Raw genomic sequence first — 18,659 nt, forward strand, 5'->3', positions numbered from 1 at the left:
GTGGGGAGTTACATAGTCCTTCCTTGTGACATGTGAAAAGTTTTAAATTTTATTTCAAAAATTGAATTCATTTTAGTTCACAAACTTAATTCATTCCACGATTCTGGAAAAGATGTCCACGTTCACGTTTGTGAGGGAAAGATGGATGCAGTTGTGTTCCTCACCCGATGCAGAGTTTGCATACAAAACAAGATTTGTGCCAAACACTTCTGTCTGTGAACCAAATTGCTCGGAAACAAAAGCGTTCGGTGAGTGAGGTACCACTGCACCTTCTCTTGCTTATTTTCTCATTAAACAAATACCAATTTCCATGCCTAACACATAAGAAGTCACTCGCTTGCTCAGGAGGAGTACACCTGCAGCACTGTCCTGTGCTGTTGCAGACTTCCACGTTGCCCAAATTCCCGCCCTTCTGCAGCTCTGCCTGCCAGAGGGCTAGGCTGAGGATCTAGACAAGCTCCTGGAGGCGGGCTGAAGGTATGACCAATGCTCACCTGTCGCCCAGGTTCCACTCACCCTCGGCCGGCCCGGCCGTGACATTGGCTTGGAGCTCGGGCCCATAGGCAATGGTCCGTGCTTGGACACGGAAGAAGTAGGTCACTCCCTTGGTGAGGTCACGCACCTTCAGCCAGCGCTGCCAATTCCCTTTCACATCCACCGTCACCACCTTGCTCACACCTGGACCAGCAAAAAACAAAGAGGAGAAGGTGCCAGGCCCCGGGAACCAAGCCCTCACTGTCTGATCTGTGGTGATAACCAGGAGAATGGCCTGCAGTTGGCTGAGGAAGTAGTTCTTCCAATTAGGAGGAGTTTAAGTGGCGATCAGGGGCAGTTTTCAGCACAGATAAGTGTCATTAGAATTGATGCTTAATAAGCAGTGCCAGTGAAGAAAAGACCCAAGCCCACAATGCCTGGGGGAGATGGCCTAACTCACTGGCACTGCAGGAAGGAGGGAGGACACTCATCCAACACGTGGGCGACATGGCTAGGGGTGTAGTCCTGCCTGTCTCAGTACAGACTCCCCTAATGGCACTGTGGAGAGGGTCTCCTTCCCACACAGCCCTGAGCTATACCAAATCCTGACTGTGATCCCCATGGCTGAGTCACAAGGGAGAGGAGAGCACAGAAGACATGCAAAAAAAGTACTCGAGAAGGTCAAAGGTGGGCTCCTCCTTGAGAGGTCTGTGACCTGACTAGGGTGGCCAACTTGTGGCCTGTAGGCTCAGAAACTTGCGAGAATGTCATCTGTGGACCTTGAAGCTAAGATAGAGAAAAATTCATCACTGCAAGTATTGACACCTCTATTCAAGAACGATGACAACACAGAGGCAAGGTTTACACACACACTATGTATCTAAACTACTGAGCAATGCCAAAAGATTGCTGACTGAATTAAGCACAGGAGCACCCCTCCCATCCATGGGGAACACATTCCAAAGCCCCCAGTGTCTACCTGAAACCATGGGTTGTACCAGGCCCTAGATACACTAGGTTTCCCCTGGGTGTCCTGCAGTGTTACCATTTAGTACCAGAGTCAAGTTATCCTTCTGCGTTTGATGCCCTGGTTTCCCTTTGCACCAATGCCCGTGTACTTGGGGCTCTTAAAAAGTAAATCAGGGTTTCCTAAACAGCCTCTTGGATGCTGTGATGGCTACTAGGTGACTAACAGGTGGGTGGCATATAGATCATGGATACACTTGACAAAGCCATGATTCACATCCAGGCCAGGATGGGGTGGGATAGAGGGAGATCTCATCATACCACTCAGAATGGTACATGGTTTATAACTTGTGAATTGTTTACTTCTTGAATTTTCACTCTAATGTTTCCAGACCACAACTGACTTCAAGCAATGGGAACTGCAGAAAGCAAAAACATGGGTAAGAAAGATTATTATGTAATTAGAATATTGAGATTTACTATGTGTGTGTGTGGGAGAAGGATAAACACTAAAAATTATACAAAGTGGTATTTTCCAGAAGGGAAAATGGGGATCTTCGGTTAAATAAGTTTAAAGATGATGCATTTTTTAAAATGTTAAGTAAGTGCTTAACTTATTCAGAGTTCTCACTGGGCTAATCCCTGTCAGGCCTCTCCTGGAGGAGGGCAGAGGATATGGCATTTCAGCAGAATTGCATTCCGTGCATGCTGGGTGGCATCTCTTGCCCTGGGTTTGGCTGCCCAGTCAGTACCCAGACACAGCACCCTGGGGTGGGCTGCCCTGGTGCAGGAGGACGCGTGGTGCTATTCTGCTCATTCATTCATTCATTCATTGAGCCATACTGGGGTTTGAACCCAGGGCCTTTACAGTAAGCTACACCTCCTTATTTGGTGCCTTTTTTTTGGTACCGGGGATCGAACTCAGGTCCTTGCGCTTGCTCAGCAGGCAGCGAAACCACTGAGCTAAATCCCCGGCCCCATATGATGCCTCTTATAAAATTTTTTTCAGTTAAATTATTTTCTTCCAAATTATTTCAGAGTGATTTTGGCTGACTTTGATTGACCCTCTATATTTGGGTTTTTCTGTACAAAAATGGGGACTTTGCTGCTCAGAGAGCCTGACCCATCCTTATACACAATGCTCAGGAAAGAAGTCACGAGGGTGACCAGGAACACATGACTGTCATCCGCAGAGGAACTGGGTCCTGTCAGACGCAACATTATTCTGGTAGCAACTTCTTTTTCTGATGTAAAAAAAATGCCTTTGTTCTCCTCAGAGCAAAAACAAACCCTTGTACAGATTTTGTAAATTTGATCCCACTAGGAGGTAGAACTAGTATGGCTTTCCCTCCACCTCAAGTATGTCTGAATTTTATTTATTTAGTCAATTTTTAAACCATGCCTTGCACTACAAAGCCTCAGGGTGCAATCCCATAAAATACTTCTGTTTAAAACATCTTTAAAAACATAAAAATAGCTCTGCCATCAAACCAGATTCCAAAGAACAGGCTGGTAGAGTGCTGCAGGCAGCTCGATGCTCTGGGTGGCCTAGTGGTCCCATGCTTTGGTAGTCTGGGTGGTCCAGTGCGTGATGGTCCAGTGGTGTGGTGCTCTGGTGGCATGGGTGATCTCCACAGTGGCCAGGGATTGGCCAGCAATGGCTGTGGGCTCATCTCAGCGGACAGGATGTGCCAGGACTGTCCTTCTGGTGGGGTGACAGCACTGGGTGAAGGTAGTGCTCTCTGCTTCCCTGGCCTGGCTGGTCAGTGCCACATACTGGGGTTTTGCAGATGTCTGTGCCAGGAAGACAGGTCTGAGCACCCACCAACCAACACTAACAGGCAAAGTCACTGTTGGACAACCTTCTCCCCCTTTAAAAACCTATCTGTAGCACATTTTAAAGATTTTTGTCTGCAAAGTACACTTTAGGCAGATAGCAGTTCACCTTCACACATATATCTTCACATACATGTCTCTCCTATCTTTGCCAGTCTTCCAAGAGAACCACTGTTACTGCTGAGTGAATACAGCTCTACTCCAAACAAAGATGATGGATATTTCCATTATGTTTGCAAACATGTCTCTGGGAAACATGCAGCATCTAGGAGACACTTTAAAATACCGAAAATCATATGGTGATCTGGTTATCACTTCATTAGTTCCCTGTTGGAAATCCAGAATCCAACAGTTGGGGGGCAGTCTTTGGGAGCCCCACTCAAAGGTGTATCTGTCCTGTGGGCACTGGTGCCCCAGCACTGTGACCAGCTCAGCTCATATGCCTTGGGTCAGCAGCGGCAGATGTGCAGGAATCTGGAAGGAGGGAACATGCCCAGGCCTGCACCAGGTCAGAACCTGGCGTGGTTTGTTCTTCGTGGCCTGCCCCTGCTGAGACTCAGGCCTGACCTGGACTGTAGGGTGAGTACAAGCCCCAAGCCCAAGAGCTTTCCCTCCTCCCCTCCAGTTTCCCAGCACAGAGCCAGTAGCAGCAACAGTCCAGAAGTTGAAGCCAGCACTCTGAGACAGACAGGGACAATACCAGTGACAGACGGTCTTATGACTTTGAAAGGAGGTGAAAATGGTCGCAAGTGAAGTGACTCCACCTGTTGTCACTTGGGCGGGCTTCAAGCCCACACTGCTGTGTGGTCCAAGTTTGCCTGCAGTATGGAGATTCGCTATGACAGATCGTCCTGGCGCTCCGTCTCTGATGCTCAGTTCCACATTCGCTTCCAAAAGCAGCGCTGCAGACATTCCCTCCACATAAGCAATTGGAACTGGCTTTGGAACAGGGCCACCCATGTGGTGCTTAGTGGTGCAAGCTGTCAGGTCCCTGAGGCTCTGCAGCCCATTACTATAGGACAAGGCATCCTGGTGAGGTGCTTATTTGAGGAAGAATGAGAAAATTCAAGCTGTCTTTGACTGGGAAGGACTCAGAGGACTCAGTCCTGGAATCCTGGTCTTCGGCAATCCTTTCTCATTTTAATGGCTCTCTTTGGTTACTATCCTTGGAAAGGCAATTGTAACGTGGGCTCCTGAAACATGAACTTGTGTGTGCATGTGTGTGTGTGTGTGTGTGCACGTATGCCCACGTGTGTGTCAGGCAAGAGGAGGGAATGCTGGCAGGCAAGATGTTCTGTGAAATGCACGGAACAATGGGTGGGTCCCTTTCTGTACATCTGCCCCTGGGACCTCAAAGAAGCCATGTCAAGTTGCGCAGTTCCCAGACATAGGACACAGCAGAGCAGGGGCCAAGAGAACTCCATATCCCTCCCGTGCTTGCTCTGCACTTGAGATCACCATGTCCACAGATTGCCCACTGTTACTCACTGAAGCGTATCGGTCGACTCAGGTACACTTTGTTTTCTTTCTCAATGTTCACATCTCTGATTTGGGATGCAGCTCAGAACTGACAATACGGAAATACTGGGCCATAGTTTATTGGAAGCACTTTTTTTTTCTTAGCATGTCATAAAATGACGATGAATCTTATAGTCAATGGCATTTTAGATTTGGTGAAATAAAATCCAGCGCTTAAATGTCCTCCTTCAAATCACCTCCCTGTTTTATCTGAATGTGCTTATTTTAAAAGGAAACTTTTATCACCGCTTTAAATGAAGAGCCAATATTATTTGATGTTCTGGTTATATTTTTCCTCCTAGACATTAAATAATCTATAATTTTTACAGTCTGTCTGTGTACATTACGGGGGGAACCTGCCCTGTGGCACAGGGCAGAGACAGCTGGTCTCTAGGTGTACAATGAGGAGAGAATGCCACAGGGCCCTTGGTGGGGACATCAGTGATCTGGCAGACAGACAGATGGCCACAGAAGGAATTAAAATGATACAGAGACAAGAGACACTCTGACCCCACAGGTACCCCGCCTGCAGTCCCTGGGCGGATCCCAGCGCCTCCGCCAGCAGAACGCTCCCTCACTGCCACTTCTGCCTTCCTCACCCTCTGCCCCCTGCCCAGCCCCCTACCCCCATCCCCAGCTGCTCTCCGCAATCCCAAATTCCTCCATCCCTGCAACCCATTCTCCCAGCAGCCAATTGCATTTCATCTTTGGCTTGCATCTATTATTTATTCTCAAGGCTTTGCTGTGATTTACCTCAGCCTACTTTGTGTCTTAACTCTCCCTCCTCACTCTATGGCGGGTCTGTTTCTGATTGATGGAGGAAGTTCTAGGGTGATCGATAATCCTCTTTGCATCATGTGGCATTCAGGGGGTGGTATTTAGCCAGGAGGACCCTGCCCTTGTAAAAGCTGGTCCTGTACTCCACTTTCCTTCCCTAGGAAACTCCAGACCATCTTGAAAAGCTCTGGCCAATGGCATGGTCTCCACAGCGGGACACCAAGCCCTACCCTCTTAGGAGCGTGCACACTGAGACCTCTGCAGAAGGTTTTCCCTCGGGTGTTTGCTCGGTGAGTCCTCTCTCACCCTGAGCCCCTTCCCAGGCATGCACACTCCCATTATCCTCAAAGCATCCATCACTACCAGATTTTTGCTTATTGGTTTAGTTATCTGTGTGTTGCCTCTCTCTTCCTGGAATAGAAACTATTTTAGGAGAGCAGGATGTCAGCACACAAGTCAATGAGGACCCTTGCTTTCCTGGGTCAGTGGATTCTAGCACTTGAACAGCTCTCGGGATGCAGCAGGTGCTTAATTAATAACTGCTGAGTGAGTGGGGAATGGAAGGAAGTGCACAGCATGAAGGGATGCTGGGCATTTGCACCTCTTCCAAAGTGTAGATGGTATCTGGAAGGTGGGTGGTGGAGTAGAACTGAGGGTGCCTCTGTCAGGGGTGACACAGACTAGAATTAGAATCTCAGTGGGGAGAGGAAGAGACATTTTGGAAATTGGGGACTAGGTCAAGGAAGGTTCATGGTGTGATCCCATGGGGAATGCAACACTCTGGACTTGGCTGTGCAGAGCTGTCTTAGCTCTGCCTCCCCTGCTCCTTCCAGGTTCCTAGCAGTGAGGCTGGTACACCTGCCCCGATCCCTCTGCTCTTACCTTGGACGGGCGCCAAGGGCTCATACACCACTCGGTAGCCCTGCAGGATGCCATTGGCTGCCACTGGCTCCCCCCAGGACACATTCAGTGTGGTGGAGGTGATTTCGGAGAATGCCAGGAAACTGGGGGCCCCAGGAGCTGGAAGAGTGAACACTGAAGTGATTTTCACGAAGGCACCTTTATGGATCACACACACACATCTGTGCCTCCATAAAGAAAAGGAAATGTTATTAGGTGTTATTTTCAACCCAGTAAAAGTCTAAATGCCACAGAATGAAAAGGAGACGCATTGATCACCTCCAAACTTCCTAGGATCAATCAGAAACACAGAGCGGAGAAAATGACAGAATCAAACACAAAGGAGCTGAGAGGCAGACTGGCAAAAGGTCGAAAATGAATAATGGATGGAAACAGAAAATGACATGCAGATGGCAGTGTCCAGAGCCTGCTGGAAGGTTCTAGGGGCCCTGTCCTGCTCTTTTGGAGAGAAGTGGTGCTTGGTGGTGGACAAGGGCTCTCCCCATCCCTCCCTGCTTCCCCTCCTCTTTCCTCTCACAGGGGCCCAGAGGTCTCAGAGGACGCCCCTGTCTGCCCCTCCATCTAAACTCCTCAACACTGCGGGCTCAGATAGCTGTGTGGGGCTAAGAGAGGAGGTGTCTGGCCAAGCAGTTGAAGCTGCTGTGGAAATGAGGGCCAGTGTGTGGCCAGGAGCACGGCACGGAAGCCACTCACATTTGCTCTGCCTGGACTCTGCGGATGGCTGTGTACTGAGGCTGTCCCCTCACCCCACCCACAGCCTGATGGGCACCTGGCCTCTTGCTGCTTGGAAGCACCCACTGGACTGGCACCCACCTTCTCTCCACTCTGCCTTGTCCTTGGGTCCTTTAGTTCATGAACCACCATATTCCAGTGTCCCAAAGTGGCCCAGCCCTGTTCTTTGCTCCACCAATCTACCCACATCCTTCCAACTCGGATTCCCAAGCTGGCCTGGGGCACTGGATGAGGGCAGAAGGAGGCAGCCCTGGCACTCTGGCATAGCCATCTCCTGAACACAATGCCGGCACCCTGGCCAGTGGTTAGTCTCCTGGGTGCGGTATCAGTCCACTGAGCCCACAGAACACCGGTAATCTCTGAGCCCTGCATCTTCATCCATAGTCTCCTGAGCCTGGGTCTTGCAAAGGGCCACCAAGACCCAAAGCCAGGTTGCCATTTGTTGGGGAGACTGAGATGCACTGGAAGGATGGCCTATTGTACACTTGCTGAGCCCTGTATTGGCCTGAGGCTTTCAGCAGCACAGCTCCACAGCATAGCTCCATCTGCTCTCAGATCCTGCCTAGGTGTGTGGCTGTTCTAGGGGTGGTGTGTGGGCCTGGCCTTGGGGCCTGCCTTGATGTGCAAGGAGCTCAGCCCTCAGTGAACTGCACAAATGACGAGACGGCTCTGGATGGCGCCCTGAGCATCAGGAATGAGGCCAGGCTGTAAGCACAGAGCCCTTCCTCCCTCTGCTGGTCTCTCTGGCTCCAGAGAACACATGTCCAGCTCCTACTGTCATTGTCCAGCACTGACCTACACCATGACAGGCCAGGCCTGGGGAAGCACACATCACCCCAGTGCTGCCTCTCTCCTCCAGATCCCTGGCTAGGGGTGTGAAGGGCAGGCAGAGCACAGCACTGTGGAAACCAAGCAAAAGGGCACTTTGCTCTTCCAGGGAGCCCAGGGACCACCAGAGAGGTGACACAAGGTGGAGATCTCAAGGTTGGTCCCACCTAGGCCTGCAGAGAGGAAACCGGCGCCCACCTACCGGCCTGGTGGGTGCGCCCCTGCCGGGGTTCGCTCCTGGGCCCGTCTCCAGCAGCATTGAAGGCAGATATGCTGACCAGGTATTTGGTGTGGCTAGTCAGGTTCTTCAGCTTCACCACGGGCTCCGGGAGGAAGAGGACCTTCATTTTCTCTGTTTTGTTCTGGCTGCCTGCCTCCCAGTAGTAGATCTGTCAGGAAGAGACCAGGCTGAGGGTCCACACGGGGAAGCCCTGAGGCGAGGCTGGGCTGTGTCCCAGGAGCACTTTGGTGGGACCGCCATCTCCTGGGGGCACAGGAGCTTGGAGGCTGGTGCTGCGGGCCGGTGCAGGTCCTTGCTGCTAGCGGTGTCTGGCGATGGGCTGTGCTTCCGAATTGTCACCTGCAGTCGGGGCATCAGTCAGACGCCCAGGGCAGGGCCCGAGGACAGAAGACTCTTCCCTTCAGACACTGGTCCTGTGCCTGTGCTACGGGCGGGGCTCGTTCCGCCGGACACCTCTGTCCTGTCCCTCGGGGAGAACGCTGCCCACGGTCCACTCCGGCTCTGAGCCATGCATGGAATGAGCCCCAAGCTCCCACCCCCATGTTCTCATGTTTTGCTCAAACTCTGTATCTAAATATTCGGTTGATGAGGCAAAAACATTTTAGAAATTAAAGTACTGAAATAACAAGAGACCCACACTGGGCTCAGAACTGGTGGGAAAGCCCATGCCTTTCTTGGGTAGCATTTCCTCCCATATAGCTTTGATGTACTGGCAGGTGTACTGAATGTCCAAATACAAAGGTTTGAACTGGCTGCCAGAACTGCTTCCTAGACAGCTGGTCGGAACCACCACTCTAGCCAGTGCCAGCTGGGCTGCCTAAAGACAATACCAGTCTGTGGATCCACCTTGGGTCACGGGGCTAAGCCCAAGCCAGGCCCCAAGAGTAGCATGCCTTGTGTAAAAGCAACACTGGGCACCAGGGAAGCTGGGGCCAGCGGCCTACCTTGCATGCCCCCAAGTCACACCTGTAAGGAGCAAGCCCTGATAGGTGAATTTGGCTGATTTCCATCTGCAAGACACAGGGGAGCTGACGAGAGAGGATCCCCCACTCACACAGCCCCAGCTAACGTGTGATCAATACCCAAGTTGAACGTCTTCATTGTTAAGGAAATGAGAAAACATACTTTGGACATACATAAATCGCACCTGGCCTCCGGGCTCACAGGACCTTCCAGTACCTCATTAATCACTGTAACAATCCTGCCATGGAGGAAGGCATTAATTTTCATAAAACACCTACAAAAATCATTTTTAAATGGACATTTAATTGGCCCAATAGTCATCAGGGCAGGCGAGCCCAGAGAATCTGGTAACTGATCAACTGGTGCTCCTGGAGGCCAGACAAGGGGATTAATGCTGGGAAGGACGTGGGTTTTTTCTGCAAGAGGCTTTCATGGGTATCCAGGGCTCCTGGATCTTAGCATAGGGAAGCAGCCAGTAGCACCTTGCTGCCAGATAAAGTACTCTGTGTTTTCATTCCTCCCCAACACTTGGTACACTGTGCTGCCTTTCTTTTCCTCCATCTCTACAGCATTTAGCTATTCTAGACCAGCGGTTTTCAAAGTGGGGATCCCAGAATCCATACCAACTGCAAACTTATTAGAAATGCAATTCTCAGGTCCCATCCATCCCAGAGTCCCACTTAGTGAACTGAAAGTCTCACTCTGAGTAATGTCCAGTAGTGATCTGGGCAATGCTGGGGTGGAGAGCATGTTCTTTTGAGGACACTCCATTTCCTGCTGCTATCAGCAAATGGGCTGGGGGCTCTGGATCAGACACAGGAAGAGCCCAGGTTCCTGCTGCAAGGCCTGGTGTCCATAGCAGGGAGAAACCCTCAAGACCTTTGGATGAGCTGAAGCTGCCACCTGGGTTGCTCTGTGATGGGCACAAAGCAGCCCCTGCAAATGCCCCCAGCCCTGTAGTTTGACCCAGGGCCTGGCCTCCAGGCTGTGTGCCTGCTGTCCATCTGCTGTTGAGAAAGTGGCAGGGGACAGTGAGCCAGGCAGTGGCCTGGAGCAGGGTCAGCTTCCCAGCTGAAGCCCTTGGGCCTCCTACTGGGCACACAGTGAGCAGAAGGAAGAGCCGCCCCGCCAGCTTGCCTTGTAGCCCTGGATGTTCCCATTCTGGCTCTCTGGAGGTGGTGGGTCCCATGTAACCTCCAGCTGGCTGGCTGTCAGTGGGGTCACCTGGATGTTCTGCGGAGCCATTGCTGGGGCTGAGGAAAGAAGAGGACACAAGGGTAACTGGGATGTCCCTTCATGAGCCAGCTGGGACCACCATCCACATACACACAGGGGTCACATAAGTCCCAATTCCAGGAAGGGCAGCATGAGAGACTGCCCTGGACACCGCCCAGCTTGGGAAGCCTCAGGCACAACCACATGCCAGCTCTACACTGCATCACTGCAGATCTTAGCTCTTTATACCAGGGAATGCTACAAGCCCTCCTAGAACATTCTTAAATACATAAAGTAAAATATATAGAATTTCAGAGAAAACTGATTCCACTAGATAAGCTGGCAGAATATTGAACGACAAACATGAACACAGGAGGCAGGCTCAGGGGCTGGTCTGATACCTACTGTGGGAGCAAAGCAGCCCTGAGTGTGGCTGACACTTGGACGTCCCGGTGGCACCTGGGGTACAGTGAGGGATACCTGTGGCTCTGTGGCGAGGGTGCCACAGGCACTGCTGTGCCAACACTCGTGATCGGGGAAATGCTGAGTTTTGGGCAGAGGTTATAGAAAATAAAGACATCTCTGCTGCTATCACAGGTTTAGGTGTCCTGGTTATAAAGCCCCATTGTAGGTGGAGCTATGAGGGGACATCACAGAGCTGCGCCCCCTGAGGACTGGGAATTGGGTTTCTGTGAGCATGCCTGGCTCCAAGGTACTTGGACGCCTGGCTCTGGTTGCAAATTCTGAGTGCCAAATTCTCACTTCTTCTCCCTCCCTTCCAGTGGGAAGTGATCCCTTGGTACCATGTCAAGGTCGTAGGAAACTGCATGCAAAAGACAAGACAACTTGGATAAGAATAGCATGGCCACACCTCCCCACAGGGCCATGAGGGAGCTGTGGGTGGTGCAGAGAGCACATGCCGGGTTTTGGAGCATTCCTGTCCTCTCCGTTTTGCCAGCTTCAGGCTATCTCTTACTCTCAGGATGGGCACTTTCTCTTGATGATCTGTTCTCTGCCTCCTGGGAGCCGCTCCCTTCTCCCACCCGGAAACTGGAGCTGGGCTGGACCCTGAGGAGTTGTGTGGGGTTTTTCTTGGGTTCCTGGCTCTAGGAAAGCAGAAACTAGCCGAGTCCTCCCCACTTCCTGCAACCCTGGCCTGCACTCCAGGAGCAGGGGGCTGCTTTTGGATTCAATCTGTTTATAAACACAGGTGACCAGACAGTCACTGTCCAAGGACATGGCCAGCACCCAGACTGAGAGGGCTTCCAGGGAGAGAATGACCTCGTGTGTCACCCCTTCCCCAGTTTCTGCTCCCCTCAATGTAGAATAAAATAGTAATTAACACCCGCTCAGCCTGACACCAACTATTTATTTTGTTCTAACTGTGTGGTTTCCATATTATCACTGCCCACCCTGCCGTTAATGGAAATGTTAATAACCCTCACCAGGTTGCTGTGACAGATGCTCAGGCTCATTATCAGAAATTCTTATTTACCGCTCCATTAAACAACAGAATCACACAAAAAAACAATTCAATCAAAACTAACTGGAGGAATTTTAACAGCCACATTAATAATCCAAAACATAAATAAAGTTAATGTCTTTTGCATGTTTGCCATCGGCAACTCTATTGCAAAATTACTGTTGTACAATTAAAATGTGAAAGGCAAAATTGAGCATGGCCATTACCCCGTCTTCCATTAGGAACCCCTCAGTGCCTCCAAGGGTTCCTTCACACAGACCCAGAGCAGCAACAGCCCTGGACTCAGAAGTCCATCTGCAGGAACTGGTGGAATTCATGTGCTCCAGGCAACCCCTCACCCCAGATCCAGGAGCCCATGTGTCTCTTGGCTGGGGTTGACACACACTGGACAAAGGCCCCGGCACCATTTCAGGCAGCTGAGATGCTTCCATGTCCCCACTAGCTATGCAGCAGTAGGGTGCTTTGTGCCAGAAAGATTCTGCAGGTAACAAAGAAATTTTCTTTTTTTTTTTTTGTCAATGGCACGTGCAGAGAAGAGAGAAATATATGTAAACACTGAGCAGAGTTTGTCAGTTTCGAGATTTATTTTTTTGGCTCCTTAAAGCTGTTGGACCCCCAGCCTGATAGGAGAACTTGACTTTCAGGAAGACCTTGCTGTTTCCAATGATGAATACAAGCCTCATTCAAGGGACATGTGTGCAGCTGGGGGAGTCAATGGAGTGCTGGCTCAGTCATTATCTTTTTGTTCCCTTATCTTAACATTTGTTTTATAAGAAGAACACAAATAGCAGTCAGCATGTTTCTTTAAAAAGCATGAAATTATTTTTAAAAAGTATTTTAACCAGCAATGTCTGGATTTGCTGAATCACAGATGGTCTACAAACAGCATCAGAGGTGGATGGAAAGGTTATGGTACAAGACTGAGATCAGCTCTGTAAGTTTCATGCAGAGCTGATGATGCTATGACAGAACTATCAGCTTCCAGTCTCAGCAGGGTTGCTCCTGTACCCCCACCAGGGCACTGGAACAGCCTTGGAGAGAGATCTCATTAACTAGTAACACAGAAGGCTCAGGGACTTCCAGAGGCATTCTGTATCTGACAGCAATAGTAGTGTTCCTGAGATTTCTGGAATTTTCTGGAATCCTGTCTGATTGCTTGGGGGAACGCCTACTAAATTGGGTGATGTGGGCTGAGCTAGGATGCAGTCTGGCTGTCCCTGGACCTGCTGTATCTGCCTGGAGGCTGGCAGGAAAGCCCCACAGAGCAGTTAGGGCAGTGGTCTGTCCACCTCACTCAACTCTGGGCTAGCTTGCCACCCTGGTTGACCAGCAGCTTCAAGTGGATCAAGAAACAGGCAATGCAACACAATGGTTGTTCCCAGCTCAGTCTTCATTTTCTGTTTATTCCATGTCCTCTCAGACCTGAATGACCTTGCTGCCACAGGGCCTTGTACCTAGCCTGGGCTCAGGCCTTACCTTGTAGGAACCTCTGCTACAAGAGAACAGCAGATGGCACCAGCACACTCAAACCACAGAAGGAAAAGAGGAATGCTCCACCCATGGTCTTATTCCTGTGGACTCAGTTACTCGTGATCAAACATAGTCCAAAAATATGAAATGAAAGATTCCAGAGAGACCACATTCAGTTAACTTTTATTACAGTATATTGTTATAACTGCTCTATTTTATTATTAGTTGTTGTTAATTGCTTATTGTGTCTAATTTATGAACTAAACTATACCATAGGTATATACAGACAGGAAAAGCTAGCCCATAGAGGCTCAGTATACTGACAGTTTCAGGTCTCCTCTGGCATTTGGGATGGAACCCTGAGGATGAGAGGATCCCTGCAGATGAGGGGACATCTGGGCCTGGCTTTCGGTAGGGAAGCAGAGGCCTGAGAGAGCAAAGGGCGAGTTCAGAGTTGTAGGAATCGACCCTGCAGTGAGAAGGATGCTCATTCATTTAGTCTTTTACTCTCCCATCCAGATATCCACTCCACTGCAAGTTTGAGCCCAGTCTGGGCAGTGTAATAACTTAGTGAGACTCTAACTCAAAATAAAATTATTTGTAAAAAGGGCCAGGGATGTAGTTCAATGTGAAGGTTCTGCTGGTTTCAATCCCCAGTAATGCAAAACAAAGAAAAATCCACTCCCTGTGTTGGGGGAATCATCTGACTTTAGACAGTGGCAGGGCTGTGGGATTTGTAGTGGCCTCTGCTGATTTCATGGACCACATGGCTCTTTGATCAAGGACAGGGTAATAGCAGCCATACGTGGGAAGCAGTGGACAGGGACCACTACCTCAAAGCACCTCCAGAGGCCTATGTGGCTGCAGCCCCCTTTCCCCACACCCTCTAGGCCGGCTGAGCCTTGGTCTGACATAGAGAACAGGAGGCAGAGAGGAGTGGCAAACCCTGAGGGCAGGCCACATGGTAGCGTCATGTGGGTGTCAGGGCCACTGAGGTCTGAGACTTTGTTTCCACAGTGCACATTTGATGGACACTTCCTGAATGTTAACCAGGCCCTGGACTTAGCGCTGGGCTTGGGTGGATACATAGATGTAAAAGACTATTTAACAAGGGAGAAAACTGCAGTAATGATAACACAAGGTAGAGGTGAGCACATATTCACAGGGCCAGGAGAGGCGGCTTCTGGCTGGGGATGCGCATGTTTCTGGAAGACCAAACATCTGGCTGGCTCTTAAATAATGGGGAGGATTTACCATGGGACCACAGGCCAAGGAGTGAGGGCACTTCTGGAGGTGGGAAAGGAAGGAACAGAAGTCCAAAGTGAGAAAGTTGGTGTCTGTTGAGTTCACAGTAGGCAGAAGGTCGTCCTGGTTTAGGGCCACCCTCGAGCACAGTAGGTACCCATTACTGCTAGAGCCACCCTTGGCCATGCAGGGCATCTGCTGCTGCTGAATCATTTTGGTCATGCTGGGCACCTGCTTTTGCTAGATGCATGTCAGACTATGACAGACCATACTAGGTTTCTACTTTCAGTTATTATTTTGGTAGCACAGGTTTTTAACTGATAATTTTAGGATCACTGTTAACGTTTTACTATAATGAAATAAGTGTTTCTTTATAGGATTGAAGAAAATTCTACCCTCATCAGTTCACTTTAATTACATCAATATTTTCCTAGTCAAATACTTTCTTTGACTCCCTGTTGAAGTGCAACAGAATTCTCTAATCTAATCTACCTTCTATGCAAACTTTGCCAACACATCTGCTCCCTGAAGCAGGGATATCTGGAGATATGCTCCAGGTTTGGGTAATTATGTGGTCTCTGGGGCCTTGCCCATGTCTAAAGCAGGTCTAAATGGAACACACTGCTTCAACTCAGGTGGGGACAAGGTGGAACTGGAGACAGAGAGCAGCGCCTTGATACGAGAGAGCCGAGAGTGGGGATTTGGAAGTCTTGGTGAGTGCGCCAGGAAACAAAAGTCCCTGTGTACAGTCAAGAGCACAATCCTGAGAACAAAGTATCTGAATGGCTGCTGACCTGGAAGAGGAAGCTCAATGCCCAGTATCCTTGATGAGCCAAGAGTGTGAAGCCCTGTCCCCAGGACTGCAGGTCACAAAGAGAACTTCAGCTGGCATTGTAACATAATTTTTTTCTTTTTTTGTGGTGCAAGGGATTGAACCTGGGGTGCCCAACCACCAAGCTACATCCTCAATCCTTTTAGTTTTTGTTTGGATGCGGGTCTTGCTAAGTTGTCTAGGTGGAACTTGAACTTCAACTTCTCCTGCCTCAGCTTCTCCAGTGGTGAGACTACATTCATGCATCACCATGCTCAGCTATCAAATAACTTTTAAAACAGTCACAACAGGCAATTCCAAGTGAGAAGCCTGTATTTTATAAACTTGTAATAGACGTGAGATATGTGGCCCACCCTTCTCTCAGCCTAGCGCCCCTTCTCTCCTGAATTCTCCAGGGCTTTGAGGTCACAAGCAGGCAGAGTTGATTTCTAGCCTGTCACTGCTGGGAGTCATGACAGCTCACACGTGACATGTGCACAGAGGTGCTGCTGTTGATCCTGCGGGTGTTTCTGTGTATCAGGTGACTCTTCTTGCCCTTTGCCTGCCTTCCAGTCCTCATCACCTACTAGCCACTGACCCCACTTCACAGATGAGAAACCAAGGCCCAGGGAGGCCACCTTGCCCAGGGTCACAGTTGGCAGATGTGTGGGTTCAAGCATGCTCAGCCAGCAGCCTGACTCCCACCCCTCCTCCCACAGTTCAGCCAGTGTCTCTAGCAGCCTCCTCCAGTGGCTGAATCCCAGTTAGGCTGCCTGACCTTTCCTTTGAGCTCCAAAATCTCCACCTTTCTTCCTGTCACCTGCTGTGCTCAGCCAGAACCAAAAACTGCTCTAGGAATGCTCATAAGAGAACATCTGGAAACTGGTCACAAAAATGTCTTTTGCAATTCACTGACATGTGGTCCAGCTTACCACAGGTCTATGGCGGGGACAGAGCCCTGGGCTCTGAGTCGTCACACCTGGGTCTACCCAAGTGACTCGGGGCATTCTGCTTAATCTCTCTGCACCTCATAGTTCATCATGAGCTAAAGATGGGAAAATACCACACTGGAAGCGTTTAGGGATGAAACAAAATGCTGGCTCCTGGAAAGCAGGACTTCAGGAGAGCTGGGTCCATGTGTTTCACTACAGACTTCTTCCCTGAAGCTGTGGGGTCAACTCTGTCCCCTGCCCACCCAGGGAACTGCCAGGGAAGTGGGGTGGGGACAGGGCTCCATCTTATTAGTAGGATGCCTGTTGCTTTCCTGCTAGCTGGTGGCAGTGAAGCAGCTGCCCAGCTGTGAGACGCGCTGTGGGAAGGCCTTGCATGGAAGAACTCTGCTCCCAGGGACTGAGGTGTTAGACCAGTGGTGGTAAACCTCTGGCACACGTGCTCCATTGGGCTGTTTGTATCACTGAGAGTTCTGTTATTGTGCTTTTCTTTAAAGACACAGTTTTTTCTACACTAAAACCTCAGCATTCAGGTTTAATTGGAGTGTCGGCACTTTGCAATAAATAAGGAGGTTTTGGGTTGCAGTTTGGGCACTTGGTCTCTAAAAGGTTTGCCATCATTGCTTTAGACCAACAGCCTTTGAGGAACACAATCTTGCCAACAGCTGTGTAAGTGAGCTTGGACATAGGTCCTTCCTTGCCTCATCCTTCAAAGTCACGGGCCTTGCTGACACTCTACCAGAGATCCTGAAGCAGAAGACCCAGCTATGTTCTGCTTGGATTCCAATGCACAGAAACTGTGAGTTAGTAGATGTGTTGTTTCCAGCACATAACTGGACAACTTGTCACACAGCGCCAGCTGACTGTGACATCCCAAGTGGAGCAGTAGGTCCTTGGGGAGGGTGCCTGTCCCGAGCCCAGCCTCTACAGGTTTGGGAGCTCAGAGACTGGCTGGAGTTTGGTGCAGCTCCATCAGAAACATTGGATTTCAGGTGTGAGTATCCAGCAATAACACCCTCTCAGAGTCAACATCACTCCATACATGGCACAGGACTGGAATCTGAGAGGAAATGAGACCTGCACCTGGCCTTTGTGCTGGCCCATGTGTTGCTGAGGGTGACAGAATGCTGAACAGAGCAGGAGATAATGAGGGGTCTGATCATAGGCACCTCCAAAGCACAGAGTGGAGGTGATGACAAGAACTTTAGGCTCTGACTGGGCACACAGATATGTGTCGGAAGGTTGGATCCTTCTGCTGATGGTCTAGGAGCACAGAGATGTATCAGTCCATTTTGCATTACTACCACAAAATACCTGGGGTAGCCTAACTTTATAAAGAAAAGAGGTTTATTTAGCTTTGTTTTGGATGCTGAAAATCCAAACAACATGGTACAGACAGGCTCTGGGGAGGGGCCCCTCAGCTGTGTCACCAGCACTGGTGGGAGCGGAGATCACACGGTGGGGCAGAAAGCAGAGAGACTAGGATCCCACCACCCCCTGTGATGGTCTGCCTCTAAATGACCTAAAGACCTAAGGTCTTCCCACCAAGCTCTGCCTCTTAAAGGGCCCACCTCCCAACATCACCACACTGAGCACCCAGGACCCCTGAGGGGCACACCCCATCCCAGCCTTGGAGCGGCAGTGGGCACCCTCCCTTCCTCAGCCCGGGAGGGGGGCATTAACTGATCTGCCAGGATTCAGCTGCTGTCATCTGAAGAAACTGAGTGGTGTTTGAAAAACAAGTGTTTTAATAGGAAAGGAAGGCTGAGGCCTCATGATATAAATGTGTTTTCCTGACAGATAGTTCAACTTTAAAGATTAGCTCCGAGCTCACCCTCCTGCATACTGCCTCCAAATAAATTCAGGTTCTGATTTCATCCCATAGTGACCTTTGTTTTCCCTCATTAGCAAGTGGTGCTTACACCTTCTTATCAGTTCAATCGCTTTATCACCCACTGTTAGATAGGCAGAGTTCAAAGCCTCTCCAACAAACCAGCTTTGCCACACGGCTCTGTTTCTTGTTTCTTGTTTCCCATTACAGTAAGAGCCAGGGCGGACAGACCCTGGGTGCATTATAACCAAAGGTGCTGCTCATTGGCAGGTTACAACCCTAAGTAATCAATTGCATTCTATGCAGCTGCTGTGTTTGCAAAACCCATGCTGTTGGAGAAACACTTTGTTTTCATCTTGTGACAGAAAAAAACAGGCTCAGAGGGCTAAGTCACTCGT

The 18,659-nt window shown here is 49.9% G+C and overlaps 1 protein-coding gene across 1 annotated transcript in view; it reads right to left on the reverse strand.

The window, feature by feature from the left end:
- Nucleotides 1–18,659, reverse strand: part of Sdk1 (sidekick cell adhesion molecule 1) — an 827,695-nt gene that overhangs the window by 34,563 nt on the left and 774,473 nt on the right. Inside the window, 4 exon segments of the mRNA XM_087195944.1 lie at nucleotides 517–678; nucleotides 6,454–6,591; nucleotides 8,255–8,441; nucleotides 10,394–10,509. Coding sequence (XP_087052070.1) covers nucleotides 517–678; nucleotides 6,454–6,591; nucleotides 8,255–8,441; nucleotides 10,394–10,509 — 603 coding nt within the window.

The sequence above is a fragment of the Heterocephalus glaber genome, unplaced genomic scaffold, assembly GCF_053883595.1.
Source record: "Heterocephalus glaber isolate CG9 unplaced genomic scaffold, H.glaber_assembly_v1.0 deba00001610, whole genome shotgun sequence".
NCBI classification, from domain to species: domain Eukaryota; kingdom Metazoa; phylum Chordata; class Mammalia; order Rodentia; family Bathyergidae; genus Heterocephalus; species Heterocephalus glaber.